This window comes from Leucoraja erinacea, chromosome 31 (assembly GCF_028641065.1).
Source record: "Leucoraja erinacea ecotype New England chromosome 31, Leri_hhj_1, whole genome shotgun sequence".
NCBI lineage: Eukaryota > Metazoa > Chordata > Chondrichthyes > Rajiformes > Rajidae > Leucoraja > Leucoraja erinaceus.
The window spans coordinates 14257877-14277352 of NC_073407.1; the positions used below are offsets into that span (position 1 = coordinate 14257877).

The window sequence follows — 19476 nt, forward strand, 5'->3', positions numbered from 1 at the left end:
AGTTCCTTCTTAAACTCATCAGATTACTATTGATTAAATGCTCCAGCAGTTTGCTGCAAGTGCTTGTTAATAAACAGGACGATAATTCGCCAGGTCGGTGGTTGAACCCTTCTTAAAGAGAAGAGATGTTAGCCTTCCTCCCATCCAGCGGATTATCACCCGAGTCAAGACTGTTGGAAAATGAACTGCAAAACAGGAGCCCGTTCTTCGGCCGTGATCTTGAGGGCTTGATTCTGTATCTGATCTGGTCCAATAGCACCAATTGGATTGATGTTGACCAATAGCTTCTTGACACCTTCAACCTCAATTTTAATAGCAGGCATATCAGCATACGGGCTGGGCGATAGATCTGGAAATTATGAAGACTCCGTATCTTCCCTGGGGAAAACGTGTTGAAATTGGTTTGCGAGAGCTTCTGGAGCGCTAGTATGGGTGTTGTGGGCTGAAGGGACCGGTTTCCAGAGGGCTAGTATGGACATTGTGGGCCGAATGGATTAGTGGGCTGGTGGCTCAGTCACTCAAGCCTGTTGTGCTGGCAGTGCACTCACTCACGGCTGGTGGGCTGGCAGTTGACTCACGGCTATTCCTTGAAATTCCATTTCAAGCAGGGTGCAAGGCCACCAAATTCAAGTGCAGTTTCATACCATTTCAAGCAGGGTGCAAGGCCACTAAAGACAGCGAGTCATGACCTCTCCCTCCTCCATCTTGCAGAGACTGAGCCACGCCCACACTTCTAGGTTTTATAGTCCCTCCCCCCTCCCACCAGAAGAGAGAATCTCAACAGAATCTCAACACTAACAACTCTTTTAGTTTTCATCGATGGGAAAAATCCTTGGCACCTGATGAGCGGAGGGGGACTCTGAGTAAGATGACCAAAAATCACAGCCGTATGTGGTGGCACTTTTTCTAAAATCAATATAAAGCGCAAACTGGAAGTGGTCAAGATTAGACTTTAGCATTTCCAAACCAAAGGCAACGCAGCTTTAACATTTCCAAACCAAAGGCAACACAGCTTTAGCATTTACAAACTATATTTTCAAACCACATTAAGGGCACTGACAGGTCAGTAAAACCATCACAGTTTAGTAGACACTTGTTCAATGTTATTCACAGCTCAGATTGAGAGACGTGACCCTCTCGCTCCCCCATCTTGCAGAGACTGACTGAGGCACTAAACACTTCTGGGTTTTATAGTTCCTCCGGAAGGGGCATGGCCTTCAGGAGAGAGAATCTCAACATTTTTTAAACACTAATAACTCTTTTATTTTTCATCACTGGAAAAAATCCTCTTGTCCTGCGCAGCGGAGGGGGACTCTGAGTAAGATGGCCAAATATCACAGCTGTAAGTGGCAGCGTTTTTTTTCTAAAATCAATATACAGAACAACAGGAAGTCAAAATCAGACTTTTAGTAATATCGAATATTTAGAGTCTCTCAGCCACACCCAGTTGTCTTTACGACTCTTTTATCTGTTTGCAGGTTGAAGAAATCTTTCCCCAGTTTTTTTGCCAAGTCTTTATACTCCTCACTGTTCACTTTTCTCCAGAGGGAAATTTTACGCAGTGGTTTTGAAAGAACTTTAATTTTTGTGTGCAGTTTTGCTTGGATAATAAAATGATTGCTGATTCCAGCACACGATGAAACTTACGAAATTAAATCTGGATGCGAAGTCAACAATAAATCTAGTGGTATAAGTGGTATTTACAGTGCCACTTGTATCATCACCCCTGGTTGGGAAAGTGACATTTTGGGACAGGTGATTTTCCAGAATAATGCCAACCAGGGCTTCCTGAAGAACCCCTTTTGGTTCGCTTTGTATGCCGTCAGACCAATCTACACCTGGGACATCGAAATCACCTCCCAGGATGATAAGTGGAGAGCGTGGCGAGGCGTTAATTTTGGAGATGTTTGATTCAAGATCTAAAAGAGGCTCAGTTTGTTCGGTAAAAGTTTCCGATATGTAGCGACTGACCCTGAAGTATAGCTTGACACCAGATTTGACACCAGAGTCACTGTCTAAATCAGTTCTTTCAAAACAAGGAATGGCATTGTTTACTCCGATGAAGACACCACCTCCATGTGAGTTTCTGTCCTTTCCGAAAATTTGGAGATGAGGAGGTAAATTCTCTACACCATCCATTGATATGATTCTGCATTTCTGAAAATTAAGTGACAACATTTTAAAAGAAACTGTGAGGAGTTCCACAAACAGAAAAATGAAAGTTTGAATCCATGATGCTGGACCTCTTGGAATCGAGCAGGTTGTCAATGTGCTTTGCATCCTGTGGGATCATTGTACATTTAAAACATCTTGGCTGGAGTATAAATAATTCTATTAGTACTTTAGTTATCCTGTTCAGAACCAACTCTAGCATGTATTATAGTAGATGGAGTATGATTTTATGACAGTAATGATTTTGCACAATACAATTTATTTATACATTTATGTCAGTACTTTATGTAGGATGTTGGTGTGTGAAAACTAGCTGCCTCATTTGCCTATGTTACAATGGTAACATATTTTTTTGACTGTGAAGCATTTAGATATCTTAAGGTCACAAATGTCACTATTGCTGTATTGGGGGTAGTAGTGGAGGCAGATACAATTGAGGCAATTAAGACTCTTTGGGGTAGGCACATGGATATGCAAGGAATGGATGGACATGCATTATGTACAATCAGATGAGTTGATCTTGGCATGGTGTTCGGCACAGACATTGTGGGTCAAAGGGCCTGTTCCTGTGCTGCTTTGTTCAAAGTATCATAGTTGATTTTTTTTAACCCCAATAAAATACGGGAGCAATGCTGCATTGTTAGATTATTTATTCTTAGATGAAATATTAAACCAATGCTCCGTCTACTCTTGTAGGTGGATGGAAGAGATCCTGCAGTACTATTTCAAGGATCAAAGGTGTTCTCCCTTGTGCTATTTGACCATTATTTGTCCCCTCAATAAACATCACTAAAATAGATTATACAATCATTATTACATTGATGTTTATGGAAGCAAACTGTGTACAGATTGTCTCTCACATTTCCTATATTACATGAGGAACTGTACTTCAAAATACTTCTGCTGTAACATGATTGCGACATTCCTACGAAACCTTGCATTATAAAAAAATTACATTATAGAAACAATTGTGTCAGTGGGGAAAGGTTTTAGGGGCTAGAGTTTCATTCTCGCAATCACAAAGTTATTTTTCCCTCAGGATCTTCAAATACAATGCTCATTTTTAATTGGTATGTTTATTTTTGTTACTGCATGTTAAAAATACTAAAGGCTTATAGTCATAGATAGATGCGGTATTGAATCATACTTTTCAGCCCACCAGATTCATGATGATGATAAACCACCTGCTTATTTTAATCCTAAATAATTCCTTATTTTAATCCTTTCTTGTTATTCTCCCCACATTCCCATCAGCTCCTCCTTGATTTTACCACTACACACGAGGGACAACTTACAATGCCCAATTACCCAGGCAACCTAAACATCATTGGGATCTGGGAAGAAACCAGAGCACCGAGAGAAAACCCACATGGTCACATGGAGAATGTGCAAACTCCAAACAGACAGTACCTATGGTTAGGATTGAAATTGAGTAGTTTGCCCATTATAGACTAGCTACTCCATAACAACTGATAGATATTTGCAATGAAAGAAAAAAAACAAACTGATAAATATGTTGATGGAGAAGCAAAAAGCAAGTAGGCTCTCCTAGCAGTTCTGGACTTGTTCTGGTTAATACTGATGATGACACACCATTTAGTCATCCCTTGTCCAATGTCAATGTCCACTTGATATTGCTTACTTACCAAAGATATAACTGCTTTGCCAGAATTTCTTTTTACCTTCAATTACATTTTTTGAGTTGTTAAAAGAAATGTGCAACAACTTTAAAGAAGGCATGGAGATGCAACCCTGCAGATGCTGGAATCTTGTGTAGAAAACAAAGTACTAGGGAGTAACCCAGCGGGTCAGGCAGTATTTTTTGTGGACATGGATAATCAACATTTTGGGCTGGGACCTTTCTTCAGACTGATTGTAGTGGTGGGGGAAGGAGGGGGTGGGGGGGAAGAAACCTGGAAAAGAGGTGGAAGCAGGACAATGTCTGGCAAATGATTGGCTGATGGATGGACAAAGGCTAATGTGAGAAGGAAACAAAAAGGTGACAAAGAGTGAGAATGGAGACAGAAAGATGAGAAGGAGACAACAAAGCGTAAGGAGAGAAGAGAGTGAAATGTTGACCAGATGGAACAATACCGGTGGAAGCAGACTTGAGGAACGAAAGGGGAAACGTGATCGTGAGACAAATGGGTGCATAACCTTGTGCTGTATTTCAAGAGAATCGCTCAAGATTTAACCATTTTTTGCAGTATCATGTTACTGATTTGATTATCAAATTGTAGGCTGTTGGGGCCAGGTGCTAAGACTCTTCCCAACCACTCTTTTCTGTCTACTGATTCATAGGCACAACACAACTATAATTCTCAATCAGCCTCTTGGATAGATAAGAAATTTGCTGCATCCACTAATTTAATAGGCACAGTTTAACTACCTTATTATGCAGTTTACAATCAGATAATTTTGTATTATCCAAATTATTCAAAAGATCAATCATATTTACTTACCAGCAACTGCAAATGTTATGTTGAACGTGGTGGAGAAAGATACAAAAAAAGAAATATTTTGCCCCATGGAAACTGTTCACCTAAAGTTTTGAGAATGGAGTCAAGTTGTTATTGAAACAAAGGGGGAGGGGGTAAGACAATTCCACAAGTGATAGGACACTGCAATTAAATATAGAGGAATAAGAATTTGACAATTCTTTTTTTTAAAGTTGTGCTTTTTGTATCGTTTCCTTTGTTCTACATTTCATTAACCATCAGAGCGGACACTGAACATTGCTTTAATTATTAGTGATGTAAAACATCATTTAAACGTGATACTCCTTGGCTGGCAGGAAGATCAGCCTGCCAGCTTACAACTAATCACCAAATCATTACATGGAAAAACAAATGCAGCTCACAGCTTTGAAGTTTAAGAACTAAAAAAGAAAAACACAAGAGAAATGCAGATCTGAAGTTGAAATTCCCTGGAGTGTGTCGTGCTCCTGTGCTTTTTGCCTTTGTTCTGTTCAAAAATATTAACCTCATTCGTTGATTAAGGCTCCCATTTGATTATTGTTTTCATTTAAATGCTGTAATCTAATTTTCAGCGTCAGGGAGCAGGAAGCGAATAAATTAACTGACAAAAGAAAGATGTTTCTTGTGAAGCCTATTTCCCTCTTCCAGTTCATTGGGGAAGTTGATGAAGTTTCAATGAAGTAGAATTAGAGGATAAAGGCTAGAGTATTGACCGTGTCCCTGCTGTATGAAAATTCAATGGGTCCAATATCTGCAGAAAATGGGGGGCGCCTAAATGCCATAATCTTCAATCAAATCTAACATCGACACCGACAAAGTTTGGTAATGAGAGCTCCAATGAAGCATGCTGGCTCAAGAATTAATCCTCTTTATTCAGGCAGGCTTCAGCTTTGAAGCATATTATAGCTCAGTCCTGTCAATCTAAATGCTAAATACGGTGGGGATTGTACTTTTCATTGGTGCCTAATCTGATAACCATTTTATCAGTATGATCAGATGGACTTGGTGAGACTGATGCAGGAAAAGTTTTACAATAATCCTGTTTTGTACCAATGTGGTTGTAAACTTCAAAAATGAGTAGCTGATTTTTATCTTGAACATAAAATAGTTCATTTATCTTAAGAAATAAACTTTAAAAACAACTGAACTTGTTAGTCATTAGAAATGCAGATACAAATGCTCCAACCAACACCAATAAGATGACCTATCCTGCCATACAATATAGGATTGCAGAGACAACACAATCAATATAATGGTGCGGATCTTGGTACAATGTCCAGGTTTTGTGTGACTACACCACATTTGGATTTACAGGTGAATATGCCATTACAGGTACAGCTTACGGATGCTGTCATACGTTTCAACGTCTGGCCACCACTGGGTTTGGATAGGCTTCCAGGCCATGCGATTTGACCATCACCTACAGTCTAATCCTTTTTTCTTTATAATTCTCTCTCTCCATGGTGTCAGATAGTTTACTCATCCTTTGCAATACCTCATCCTCCCAAAATAGCCTTTAGGATGTGTTCACACTAGCTATAAAGTTAGCACTATCATCAATCAATGTTAATAGTAAAGTCCAGATTCGGAATCCAACGTTATTTCATGGCAATGTAAAATGAGGCTTTTTGAAGCAGGAAGTTTTATCTCAGTCTTCAGTCAAAATGTCCTCTTCTGACATAAATTCATACAGAATACCCAAATTAGTTTATAACATTTATATAATAGATATGTATTTAATTTATGTTACTATAGTTATAGTCCTGCATTTCTGCTGTAGCTAGATCAGTTTTGCTGGCAGCAGGGGGGAGGGACTATAAAACCAGGAAGTGGTGTGCCTCAATCAGTCTCTGCAAGTGGTGTGCCTCAATCAGAGCTCTGAATGACACTGACAAATGTCTACAGCACTGTGAGTATCCTTAATTTGGTTTGAAAATGAAAATATGGTTAAGGTAAAAAAGCACTGCCTGCAAATGGTTGTTTGGGTTTGGGTTGAAGTAAAAAGGCACTCTATCTTTCCCCCCCCCCCCCCCCTCCCCTCCCCCCCTCCCCCCCCCCCCCCCTCCCCCCCCCCCCCCCCCCCCCCTCCCCCCCCCCCCTCCCCCCCCCCCCTCCCCCCTCTCCCCCCCACCCCCCCCCCCCCCCCTCCCTCCTCTCCCCCCCCCCCCCCCCCTCCTCTCCCCCCTCTCCCCTCGCCCCCCCCTCTCCCCCCCCCTCCTCCCCCCCCCCTCCTCCTCCCCCCCCCTCTCCTCCTCCCCCCCTCTCCTCCTCCCCCCCCTCTCCTCTCCCCCCCTCTCTCCTCTCCTCCCCCTCTCCTCTCTCCCCCCCCCCCCTCTCCTCCCCCCCCCTCTCTCCTCTCCCCCCCCTCTCTCCTCCCCCCCCTCCTCCCCCCCTCCTCCTCCCCCCCCCTCTCCTCGCCCCTCCCCCCCCCTCTCCCCCCCCTCTCCCTCCTCTCCCCCCCCTCCTCCTCCCTCTCTCCCCCCCCCTCCTCCTCTCCTCCCCCCCTCTCTCCTCCCCCCCCCCCCTCCTCCTCTTCCCCCCCCTCTCCTCCTCTCCCCCCCCTCTCCTCCTCCCCCCCCCTCTCCTCCTCTCCCCCCCTCTCCTCCTCCTCCCCCCCCCTCTCCTCCTCTCCCCCCCCCCCCCTCCTCCTCCCCCCCCCCCCCCCTCCTCCTCCCCCCCCCCTCCTCCTCTCCCCCCCCCTCTCCTCCTCTCCCCTCCTCCTCCTCCTCCTCTCCTCCTCTCCTCCTCTCCTCCCCCCTCCTCTCCTCCTCTCCTCCTCTCCTCCTCCTCCCCCCCTCTCCTCCTCTCCTCCTCTCCCCCCTCTCCTCCTCTCCCCCCCCTCTCCCCCTCCCCCCCTCTCTCACCCCCTCCCCCCCCCCCCCCCCCCCTCTCCCCCCCCCTCACCCTCTCCCCCTCTCCCCCCGCTCCCCCCCCCCTCTCCTCCCTCCCCCCCCCTCCCCTCCTCCCCCCCTCTCCTCCTCTCCACCACCCTTCACCTCCCTCCACCTTTCCCCCCCCTCCCCCCCCCCCCCCCCCCCCCCCCCCCCCCCCCCCTCCCCTCTCCCCCCCCCTCCCCCCTCCCCCCCCCCCCCCCCCCCCCTCCCCTCCCCTCCCCCCCCCCCCCCCCCCTCCCCCCTCCCCCCCCCTCCTCCCCTCCCTCCCCCCCTCCTCCCTCTCTCCTCTCCCCTCTCCTCCCCTCCCCTCTCCCTCTCCTCTCCTCTCCTCTCTCCCCCCTCTCTCTCTCCTCTTTTTTCTCCACTTGCTCCCCAACCATCCCCGCCCCTAACCCCCCTCCCCTCCCCACACCCCTACCCGCTTCCCTCACCCTCCCTCCCCCCCTCCCCGCCCTCCCCCTCCTCCCCCTCCTCTCCACCTCCTCCCCCCCTCTCCTCCCCCCCCCCCCCTCCTCCCCCCCCCCCCCCCCCCCCCTCCCCCCCCCCCCTCCCCCCCTCCTCCCCCCCCCCCCCCCCCCCCCCCCCCCCTCTCCCCCTCTCCCCCTCTCCCCCCCCTCTCCCATCCATCCCCTCCCCTCCACACACCCCTAACCCCTTTCCTCCACCCTCCCTGCACTTGGTCTAGTAATGACTATAAATGTTGGTACTCCTTTATTAACATATGGTTTCGTAAAAGAATTAACATAATTTTTGGACAATATCAAAACTCATTAATACAGAAGAAAAAGATTACACATGATTTGACTTCATTAGAAATATAAACAATTCCTAATTATGTTTGACAGTAAACAATTAGACAGTAACTACACTTCCAAAGTACTTTGTAGGCTAGGTGAGAGATCCTGAGGTTGTGAAAGGTGTTCTATAAATGCAAGGCTATTTATTTTATGAACACTCTTTAAATTCTCAGATAATCTTGAATTGTATATTCAATGTAAAATTTTATTTTCTTTTGTATCTCAGTAACAGGCTTTCTATCTATTTTGATAAACGGGATAGATTGAAGAAACAGCATTAGTTCAAGCTAATGTTAAGAGCTCCCCCTACTGTCTTGAAGCATAGCTTATTGGGAGCTCATCAAGTTTGATAATAGGAGGATCATGAACTGGTCAGTAAGTCGACAAGTCTTCTCAGCGGTTTATCATTAGTATGCCTTAATGATTATCATTTGTTAATAAATGATAAATTAATTATTTTGTAAAGAGATGGATAGAAATACCAAGGTGCTTTTAAACAGCTGCAAATGGTTTAAACTTATAATCTGACTAATTCACAGGTAAAAGAGATATTCTAATTTACAACATCAGTTGTATTTGTTGATATAGATTAAAATGACAGTGAGACCACCAATGGTATATGGTAAATTATGTAAACGTTGGTTGAAGCACATAATCTAAAAACTTACAAGCATTCTATGTCTGGGCCTACACTTAAACTGTGGTCACCAAGATAGAAACATATTGCTACAACCTGTTAAGTTTGTACCTTTGCAGGAAAGGCAGTACTGATGCATCTCCAATCAGATGTATAAGATACTTTTGTATTTTTTGTGATTTTCTTTTTGTAAAATTATGTTTAGTTTCTAATCAAATCAATTTTAACATGGTGAGATTTTAGGTTACAATAATGATCCAAAGGTAACATAAGGTCTTTGATATGAGATCATTTTCCAAGTGAACAGCAACTCTAAGGTGATCATTCGGGTAATCTCGACTGTACAAGAAATTTAGGTATGATCTGCACAAAGCCTCCAGCTATATCGAGAGACAATCCGAGTGAGTTTGAGCCCCATACTAACCACACAGACACCTGTTCGTTGTGGCAATACCTGCATGCTATAATGGGCTACAAAGCCAAGTCAGGCAATATCGCTGGCACAACACATTCCTCCAAGAGAAGCTCAATGTCTTCTATACTTATTTTATACAGACAACAGTGGAATTATGTCATCCGTGCAGAGAATCACAGGTGCACCTCGACCTACAGTCACCATCACAGAAGTCAGATTGGCATTTTTTCGAGTGAACCTACAAAAGTGATTGGCCCATATGTAATATATGACCATGTCCTCAGAACCTGCACGGTAAGCTGTCAGGGCTTTACATGAACATCTTTAACCTCTCCCTACTACAATCTGAGATTCCCAGCTACTTTAAGAAAACAACTATCATCACGGTGCCAAAGAAAAACAAGGTAGTATGCTTTAATGATTACCGATTGCTTGCTCTGACAACCACTTTCCTGAAGAGCTTTGAGAGGCTAGTCATGGTTAACATTCGCACCAGCCTCCCAGACAGCCTTATATCCCCTGCAATTCACCTACTAACACAGCAAGTTCACAGCAGGTGCCATCTCCATGCACCTACATTTATCCCTACAACATCTGGATAACAAGGACACGAACATCCAACTCCTATTTATAGACTATGGCTCCGCCTTCAGCATTAAAATTCTAATCAAACTCATCTCCAAAAATATTGGAGCTAGATTTGGCAGCCCCATCTGCAACTGGATCCTTGACTTTCTGACATACAAACCATAATCAGCCAGGATAATGACAGAACGTCCATGATAATTCTCAACACCCGTACCTCACAAGGCTGCTTGCTTAGCCCCTTCTTATTCTTCAATTATGTTGAAGACTAGCTTCGACTAGCTACGACTAACTTCGGGAAAATTGGACACCGAAAAGTGGAGAGTGAAGACGACCCCCTTCGACCTCCCTTCGACTATGATAAAGACTATCTACAACTACCTTCGACTACCTACGAATAACATGCCGACCTACTACGACCTACGAGTAAAAAAAGTATTGATTTTTTCCATGGCAACCATTTTTACTCGCGGGCATTTTTCAACATGTTGAAAATACGGCGCAACCTAGCTGAGGCCTCAAGTACACGGGGACTACTATCGAGCATGAAGGAGAGTTACAAAGACCTCCTACGACCTCGTGACGACCATGCTACGAGTATGAGTCGAGGGCAAACTCACCAGAACTTGCGGATTAGGTCGCCCAAGTGGAACAGCCCCTTTACTCTGTAGCTGTAACAATTTTACTACTGATTTGACTTGCACTCTGAAATTGAACGTGAATTTTACTGTGCACCATATACTCTAAGCCTAAGGCAGTGTTTAAAGCAAAATCAAGAAGAGTGTGGGCTTGTCAGTGCAAAATTCTATGAAATTCTATAGGTTGAAGTTATTTGTATCCAGAATGCACAGAGAAATACTGGCTAAAATGTCATAATTTGGCATCTTATGCTGCAACTCCTGTGCATTATCCCATTACATGATGTAATTTGGGTTTCTGCTGATAATCACATAATGAATTACTGGTCCTTATTGTTCTATCAAGTAGGGAAAGCCTGCATGTGATCAGATGATCTTGGGATTTAATGAAGATTTATAAATTGCTTTAATGAATGTATTGGATTGTAGGTTATTTTCATCTTCACATTTTGCAATTTAGAATATTGCTCAGCGTGTAGTAGTAGTAGATATTAATTTGCTTCAATGGGTAAAATTGGAGCATGAAGTGGTAATAATGTTGGAATTTATACAAACAATTTGGCCATCTGCCTGAGAGTGTTTATATATTAAACTGGTAGCATAATTCTAATATGACAGTCTACTACTATTTAGAAGTTATATCAGCTGTAGCAAAACCTTGGAGGAACTTTGAGAGTCGTGCAATTATATACCTTGCAATAAATCTCTTTGTAAGGTTAGATGTTTGCATAGAGATGAGTACAATATATTCAATCTTGAATTCTTGTGTAAGAAGGAACTGCAGATGCTGGTCAAAACCAAATATAAACACAAAAAGCTGGAGTAACTCAGTGGTCAGACAGCATCTCTGGAGAAAAGGAATAGGTGACATTTCAGATCGAGACTGAAGAAGGGTCTCGACCTGAAACGTCACATATTCCTTTTGTCCAGAGATGCTGTCTGACCCACTGAGTTACTCTGGCTTTTTGAATTCTTGTGCATTGTGCTTTAGTATCCCTAGGGATCTTGTGGAATTCATAAACATTGCTATGATGAAAAGCTGTACCACATAAGAAATTGTCAAGGGATTTATCTCTTCGGGCTGAGGGAATTAAGGGACATGGGGAACAAGCAGAAACAGGGCACTGATTCTGGATGATCAGCCATGATCATATTGAATGGTGGTGCTGGCTCGAAGGGCCAAATGGCCTAGTCCTGCATCTATTTTCTATGTCTATGTTTCTAAATTCTGTGCCTAGTTTTGATAGTAGTGAATTTTCTGTTTTTGGTTGAAGACTGGTCAGGTTGCAAAGACATAAAACTTTGTACCAACTGGTTCTTCAAGTGCATTAATTATTGACGTCTGTCCAAGACAGTAAAGTATTTGCTTTACATAATTATATTTTTACAAAGGTATGTCTATTCTTAATGTATGTTTAGTACATTTTCCTAAGGAGAAAATGTCAAATACGTAGCTTCAAGGTGAGAGGGGCAAAGGAGATGTGCAGGGACCTACATAGAGAATGGTGGGTGCCTGGTACACACTCGCGGTAGAGGTGGAAGGAGATGATAGTGGCGTTTAAGAGGCTTTTAGATGGGCATGTGGTTATGCAGGGAGTGGAGGAATATGGATCATGTGCAGGCAAATGAGATTAGTTTATCACAGGAACAGGCCCTTCATCTGCTTGTATATGATTCATACTGCCTATTCATCAAATTCCAGTTATTAAAATTCAGACCACCTTTAAATTGTTTTTTGGAAGTAATTTTGAATTAGGTAAAGGTACCGAGCAAACAAACGTTGATAAAAATGTTTGATAGCAATCTGCAAGAGGAATTCAGTCGAGCAGTATTTGTTGGGGAGGGAAGGCTTTGTCAACCTTTCAGGTTGAAACCCGACATCAGGACTGACTGTGGAGGGGAAGATAATCAGTATAAAGAAAAGAGGGAAAGTGGAGAGACGGAGGCCAGTAGGTGATTGGTTCACCAAAGAGGGGTGAGGGGTAACGGGCAGCTGGAGTCAGGTAGGGGAGGGGGTGGAATGGAGTTTGGCGACAGAAGCAGGAGGAAGATAGGTGGAGGCAAACAAAAAAAATGCAAATGGAGCCAGGTACAGGGAGGACAGGGTGCGGGTGGAGACAGCTGAGAAACGAGAAAAGAAAGGCTAGTGGTGCGGGAATCTGAAAATAAGAAAGAAATAATAAAAGCCATGAGGGAAGAGGTGAAGACGGAACCAGAACCAGATGGGAGAGAGGGGGATCTAATATGTGGGTAGTAGGTGGATGGAGCAAGGAAGGGGAGGGGGACATGAATGGGTGATGGACTGCTGGAGGGGGTATGGGAAAGAGAACAAAAGTGGGAGTACTGCAGATGGATCAGTAGGAAGGGGGGGAATACCTGCAGATGGATCAGTAGGGTTACATTAAAAATCAATGTTCATACCATTTGGGCTGTGGATTCCCCAAGGAAAATATGCAGTGCTGTTCCTCTGAATAGTTATGCTTTAAAGTCAAGACAGTTCTACTGAATGCATCATAGTGGCAGCATTGGACTTCCCAATTAAGACAGTCCACCAAGTCCGCGCCAACCAACGATCACCCATACACTAGTTCTATGTTATCCCAGTTTTGCATCCTACACTTTAAGAGGGAATTTACAGAAACCAATGAACCCATGAACCTGCACGTCTTAGGAATGTGGGAGGAAACGAAGCACCCAGAGGAAACCCATGCGGTCACAGGGAGAATGTACATGCTCTGTACATAGTCAGAATCGAGCCCAGGTCTCTGGCGCTGTAAGCAGGTACCTGCTGAACCACTGGGCCACTGAGTAGCTGGACTCGCATCTAAACTATGAAATGTTAAGCACTTTGCAGTGAATTAAACAAATTTAATTTCCTTCAGTAACAGACTCATTGTTGTAAGTTTCCTGTTAATACTTTAACTCCAGTGATTTATAATATCTTCTGGAAATCCACCTCGCATTTGAATTCTAAACACCCGTGTAATAGGAAAATCCATAGTGTAAACAACAGGCATAATACATTCTGCACATACACCTCCAAAGTATGTGGATCAGTGTGAGTAAATTGTTCGGATTAACTGCATGATGTATCCTACAATTATGTAATGATGTTTTGACTAATGAATGTTAATGGTTGGAACGAGAAAATATATATCAATGTTGGTGCGTGCTAACCAGTCAGCAGAAATACAATACATGATTACAATCAATCTGTTTACAATGTATAGATATTTATCTATACATTGTAAGTAGATCGATTGTAATCACACTTTGCGTCTATCTCCGGTTTAAACCAGCATCTGCAATTCATTCTTATACAATGTATAGATACATGATAAGGGAATAATGTTTAGTGCAAGGTAAAGCCAACAAAGTCTGGCCAAGGGCAGTCCGAGGGACATCAGCTCAATATAGCTGTTTCAAAAATTAGGGACTACAGAGATGAAATAGATTTAATCCCCAGTGCTAAAATCTAAAATATGAGGAAAGCTTTTCCACCAAGAAAGAAATCATGAGGCAGATGGTCAAATTCAATGTTAATGGTGCAGAAAATTATACTAGAAAATTACTGTAATTTAAAGTGCTGAATTAGAACTTGGAGATGTGAGATCAAAATAGTGGAAGTTAATTATATAATTAATATGTAGTGATTCTTAACACTATCTGATTGATGTACAAAATACATAGACAAATCTACTTGCAAATTATACTACATTTTTACATAGTAAAGCATTCAAAAGTCCTTTTCAAGTGTATTATCAGTCAAGAACTGACTGTACAACATGAAAAGATAAAGGGACAATCAGTGCAGTCAGAGGAACATTGTTAATGCTGAAATAGCTGTTGCATACTGCACTTGGTAGAATAATCAAAGTGAGTGAGGGGTAAATAAGGCCAGATGTGGGGATGGATGCAGAGATTTCAAGGATTGTAGGTAAACAATGTAGTTTGGACAAAAATCCTGGAATTATTTAAGTAATATTCCTTTTTTTTTTACAAGGGACTCAAAAATTAAGATATTTCTGGCTAGGTGAACTAGAAAGCCAAAGTAAATCATGAATAAATTAGGAGTTTGAAAATTTGGTAAAATGTGTTTATAATGACATGTTTATGATTGATCATAAGGATCGCTCTCTAGAGCCTGGAGCTTGAATGGAACCTGTAAAGGTACCCTACTGGATGCAGTTTACGGTGAGCAACACATATTTAGCTTGTGGAACCACTGGAAATAAATTCAATAGTCTATGAGGCTGGAGGTATTGTACACTTTGAATAGACTTTGAACTATGAACGGCCTTTACTTTGAGTGCATTACAACTATGAAATTGAGATCTAGTTGGCATTCCATAAGTTGCACCCATGCTTGCCTAAACTCTACCTGCACAGAAAATCAGTTACACAGTCAATATGTAAGAAAAATTGCAGACTTTGTGGAAGGTGGTGGAAACCCATGATTTTCTTTGGCAAATAATGTTTCAATTAAATTGAACCATGTAGTGCCTATATTATGTGCCTGTATGTACACCATCCAAAATTTGGCGCTGATTTTTTGTTCACATACAGTATTTAATAAAATGGAAAGGATAAGCTAATATTTCCAAATTTGGAGCCTCAATCAAATAGATTCTTCAAGTGTTTTTTGCTTGGCTAACCTACTTTAGGTAATGCAAAAGTGATTTGCTGTTTGGCATTTGAAAAATGAAAGGTAGCCAGTAGTTCACTGAAACCTCTTGTGTCGCATTCACTTGAATATCACATAATTTATTAACTACTTATAGTTGATGTTTTTAATTTTGTGTTAATGATAGTTCTATTGCTAGAGGAATTCATTTTGTTACAAAGGTTATATATTTGAAGCACCATGGAGAGGTTATTTGATTCTGACAAAAAGTATTTTTATAAGTTGCATTTACAATCATGCGACTTGAAAACATGAGGGAGAAATAAACAGAAAAAGCAAATGTTGATAGATTTGGGAAAAGCAGGGTTGTAAGCAGCTTATTTGGTCCATACATACTGCAGTTGACAAGTGGACTGAATGTGCTTGAACATTCTTTGAAATTCCAATAAAATTGTTTTTTGTGGTGTCACAACCCTAGCTTGCCTTCTTGTATTTTACTGAGAAAAACTGAGAAAGGAAAATTGTGCACACACACACATTTGTAGTATAGCCGAAGAGGTGTTCCCTGTCAGTTAATATGGTCACTATTGTGAGATCTTTAAAGATTGCAATGTGCCTGGAAAAATCTTCGGGTTTGAGATCTAGTAGTTCCAAATATTATATTTTAGAACAAGCTCAACTGAACAGTTATTTATTACATAATCCCCACTAAAGGAAACTGTAACTGCCTTCAATCAGGGTAAGAAAAAAATGCTAAGGATTACCTTAAAAAAAATTATTTCATTAACATGAATTACATAACAGATGCCATTTGGGCCTGTGTCAGTGTTTATGTTTCAGAAGAGCTTCCTTGTTGATCATAACCTATCATTGTTTCCCATTTATATTCCCGTTTAGGTGAGACAAGTAATGTAAATTATTTATGCTTGTGTTAATGATGGATTTACTCAATGGGAAACTGGAATAGAAAGCTTAGTTCACAAAAGCCTGTAATAATTCTCAGCTGAATAACCCTTAGTAATCCAATCTACCTTTCAAATTGTATAAGCTTTGATAAATCCATTCTACGTATTCTCCACTTTATCACATTGTAAAATATAGCTAATAAAACAAAAGTTAAGAATGATTTAAATTTTATTTAGATTCAGTTTTTCCAATATCTTGTACACTATTGTTAAATTACTTGTATTTACAATTAGAAATAAAATTTTGGAGAGCATTCATTTTATGATAGGTTGGAGAGCATTTAATTTAAGCTGTTGCACTGATGCCACCAAGTGGAAAATAAAGAATCTACAGTGTACTGTCTGACTTCCTGGAACAAACTATAAAAATTGGGTGTGTCGGAGAAGGAACTGCAGATGCTGGTTTAAACCAAAGATTGACACAAAATGGCAGAGTAACTCTAGGTAGAAATTATTATTATATTTTCATATTATATAATTAATAGTAAAATTATGTTTTAAACTAGCAACCAAGTGAGGCAATCAGGAAATGGACATGATCAAATTTAACTGTAGGAAGGAACTGCAGATGCTGGTTTACACCACTATAGTGTAGGTTCAGAATATACTAAACTTCTCAATGAAGCCTGGATTTTAATCACATATCTGAAAAGAGAAGAGTAAAGTGAAATTAAAAATAGAGGGTAGACAAAAATGCCCATCCTGCTCCTCTTGTATATACAAATTAATTATTAAAAAGGTTGTGGAGCATTGTCAATGCTTCTAAAGCAAGGGTACTGCAGCATTCACATTTCTACACAGTTACTATCAACTAGTTGAGACATACTGGAGATGTTTTAGCTACTCACTCTCTTCATAAACTGATTCATCAAGAGTGAAACTGACATCTTCACTTTTTTCTTGTGTTTTGTTTGCATAAAATATTTGGAAATAATTCCAAAAGTATTATTTAACTCTTTAACACTGCACTTTACATGCATTTTCATCTACATGCAGAGAGAGATCAGAGAGATCATTGCTAATGCTGAACTCTTACTGTGCCATACAGAAAGTTGAACAATCTGAGTACCTTTCTGATTTCTTCTTTCACTTTGTAAAAATTAAGAAGCCTTTTTGCAATATATTGAAGCAAAATTTACGTCAACTTTGGTTAAAAAGGCGCAAATTTTTCTGTAATCATTTAAAAATAGAAACTGAAATAATGTTGCAATGTTTTTTCATTGCAAATCTTCACATGCCATTTGCAGCAAAAAGTTGACTAATTGCTATCAATTAGAATAACATACCACTCCAGATTGCAATATGAAACCCTTCACACCATATCTGTAGGAGCCATTTATGCTTAAGTTAGTTACTCTGTTAGTATATTATAGCCATATCTAGATACTTATAGCTGTATCATTCTGAACGCTTGGGGTGGGATTAAATACGCAGATGGGTGTGTCTACATCTGAGGAGGCTAGCGTAGCCACAGAGAGTGGGCAGTCAGTTTAGCCTTGAGGGATGGAAGAGACAGTTTTTTAACCACACGACACGACACGGATGAAACAGTTAGTAAGAATGAAAAGTTACAATTTATATTGGAATAAGGAGTACCTTATATGAATAATTTCTTTCTTTGTACTACTTCAATAAAGGATCAATTAATCAAGAAATAACGACTGGAAGATTTGTTTTAACTATCTGCGAGTGCGCAAGCTATATCTCTTCTACATCTCCAAGTAGTAATGGAAATCAAAAGTTGGACATTGGAAAGTTAAGAAATTGCCATTACAATATGTTTTCACCAATGATGTAAAATATCCTATAATGCTTAATGAAGAGCAAGGGTACACTCCTCGTCCCATGCCAAATTAATCTCTTAAACAATGACACTAAAACAATTGACAGTATGCGTTCACGTATCTCATTGCTGTCTGTGGGATTTTGCTATGTGTAAATTGGCTGCAATGCAACTATTTATTCTTTCTGTGACTATTGCTGTCTGTGGGATTTTGCTATGTGTAAATTGGCTGCAATGCAACTAACATCAAGATACTGAAAGAGTTTTGCAGAGTAATAGGCTGCTTCTTCCAGTTATAGAGCCGAGAAACTCAAGGTAAGGGGTTGGTTATTTAAGATGAGAAGATATTTCTTTATGTAGAGGACTGGAAATCTTTAGAATTTTGTATCTCTGAGGGCTGCAAATGCTTTGTTGAAAAATTCGAGGCTACGATTGATAGATTTTTGGACCAAAAGATGTATGTGCATGGTCAAAGTTAATAACGCATAAGATCTGCCATGATTTCAAATAACGATGGGGCAGGCTTAAAAGGCCAATATGACTAACTCTGACTATAGTTTCCAAGTTCTTGCATAATTCAAATGTTTTCCATATTCTTATTGAGAAAAACTATTATTGCAGTTTTAAAATTGCATATGAAAACACACAATGTAGAATAATTATATTGCTCTACTTAATGCATTTGGTATTTTTAAAAAAAAATTTAAATTAATGCATGACTGTAAATAATAAATTCTGGAATAAATTAGAGTGTATATTTTTGCTTCCATATTTAATCCTCCCTAATTCGTTACACTTGTCACATATTTCCAAGTATATATGTATTCTTCAGAATGTTCATTAAATGTTAGTTGTTTTCCCATTTTGTTTTGCCACTTGCCAGAATCCTCAGGTCCTTACCTTCATTATAAGAGGATTTATCGACATTGAATCCCTGATCACCCCAACGCGATTTGTCTCCGACCATAATGAAGCAGGTAACATCTCGGCGTTAGAGCTGTACTGTTCTGCAGTGCTGAGGAGTTTGGATTCTCACTGTCGCTGGGGCTGGCTGGGTGTCTGACCAAACGAGAGGCGAGCACTGTGTTGTCAGATACAGACTGCGGAGAGAAAAAAAGATTTGTGACCCATTGGTGTTACGTAAAAATATTCCAAATGTGCGATAATAATTAAGCAGGTCATTTAACATATATAGTTTCAAAAGTTAAGTAAACCGTGCTTCGCTGTAGTGAATGGAATTGTGATTTATAACTATAATACTGTACTGGAAGTGTTTAAACTTTGATCCTCGTTTTCTAGGGCAAACTATTCACATAAAGTCAACATTACATGTTATTTTTAATCGATTTACCTTAAGCCGTTGTCTGAAAACAAACAAACATAAACATCTCGCATCACTTTATTCGGAGACGGCAGAAGTCCCCAAAGCATTAATACTTCTGTTGGGAATCCGTTGTCCCAGCAACCGTCTCCAACGCCGATCCCGTTG

General features: G+C 41.1%; 1 protein-coding gene across 1 annotated transcript in view; it reads right to left on the bottom strand.

Annotated features, from left to right (window-relative positions):
• cfap77 (cilia and flagella associated protein 77) overlaps positions 1 to 19476 on the bottom strand; it is a 94142-nt gene extending 74666 nt beyond the window's left edge. The window contains exons 1-2 of the mRNA XM_055660019.1: positions 19339 to 19476; positions 18888 to 19087 (exon numbers count right to left, since the gene is read on the bottom strand). Of these exons, the coding sequence (XP_055515994.1) occupies positions 18888 to 18971 (84 nt within the window). The 5' untranslated portion in view covers positions 18972 to 19087; positions 19339 to 19476. The remainder of the gene's footprint in view (positions 1 to 18887; positions 19088 to 19338) is intronic.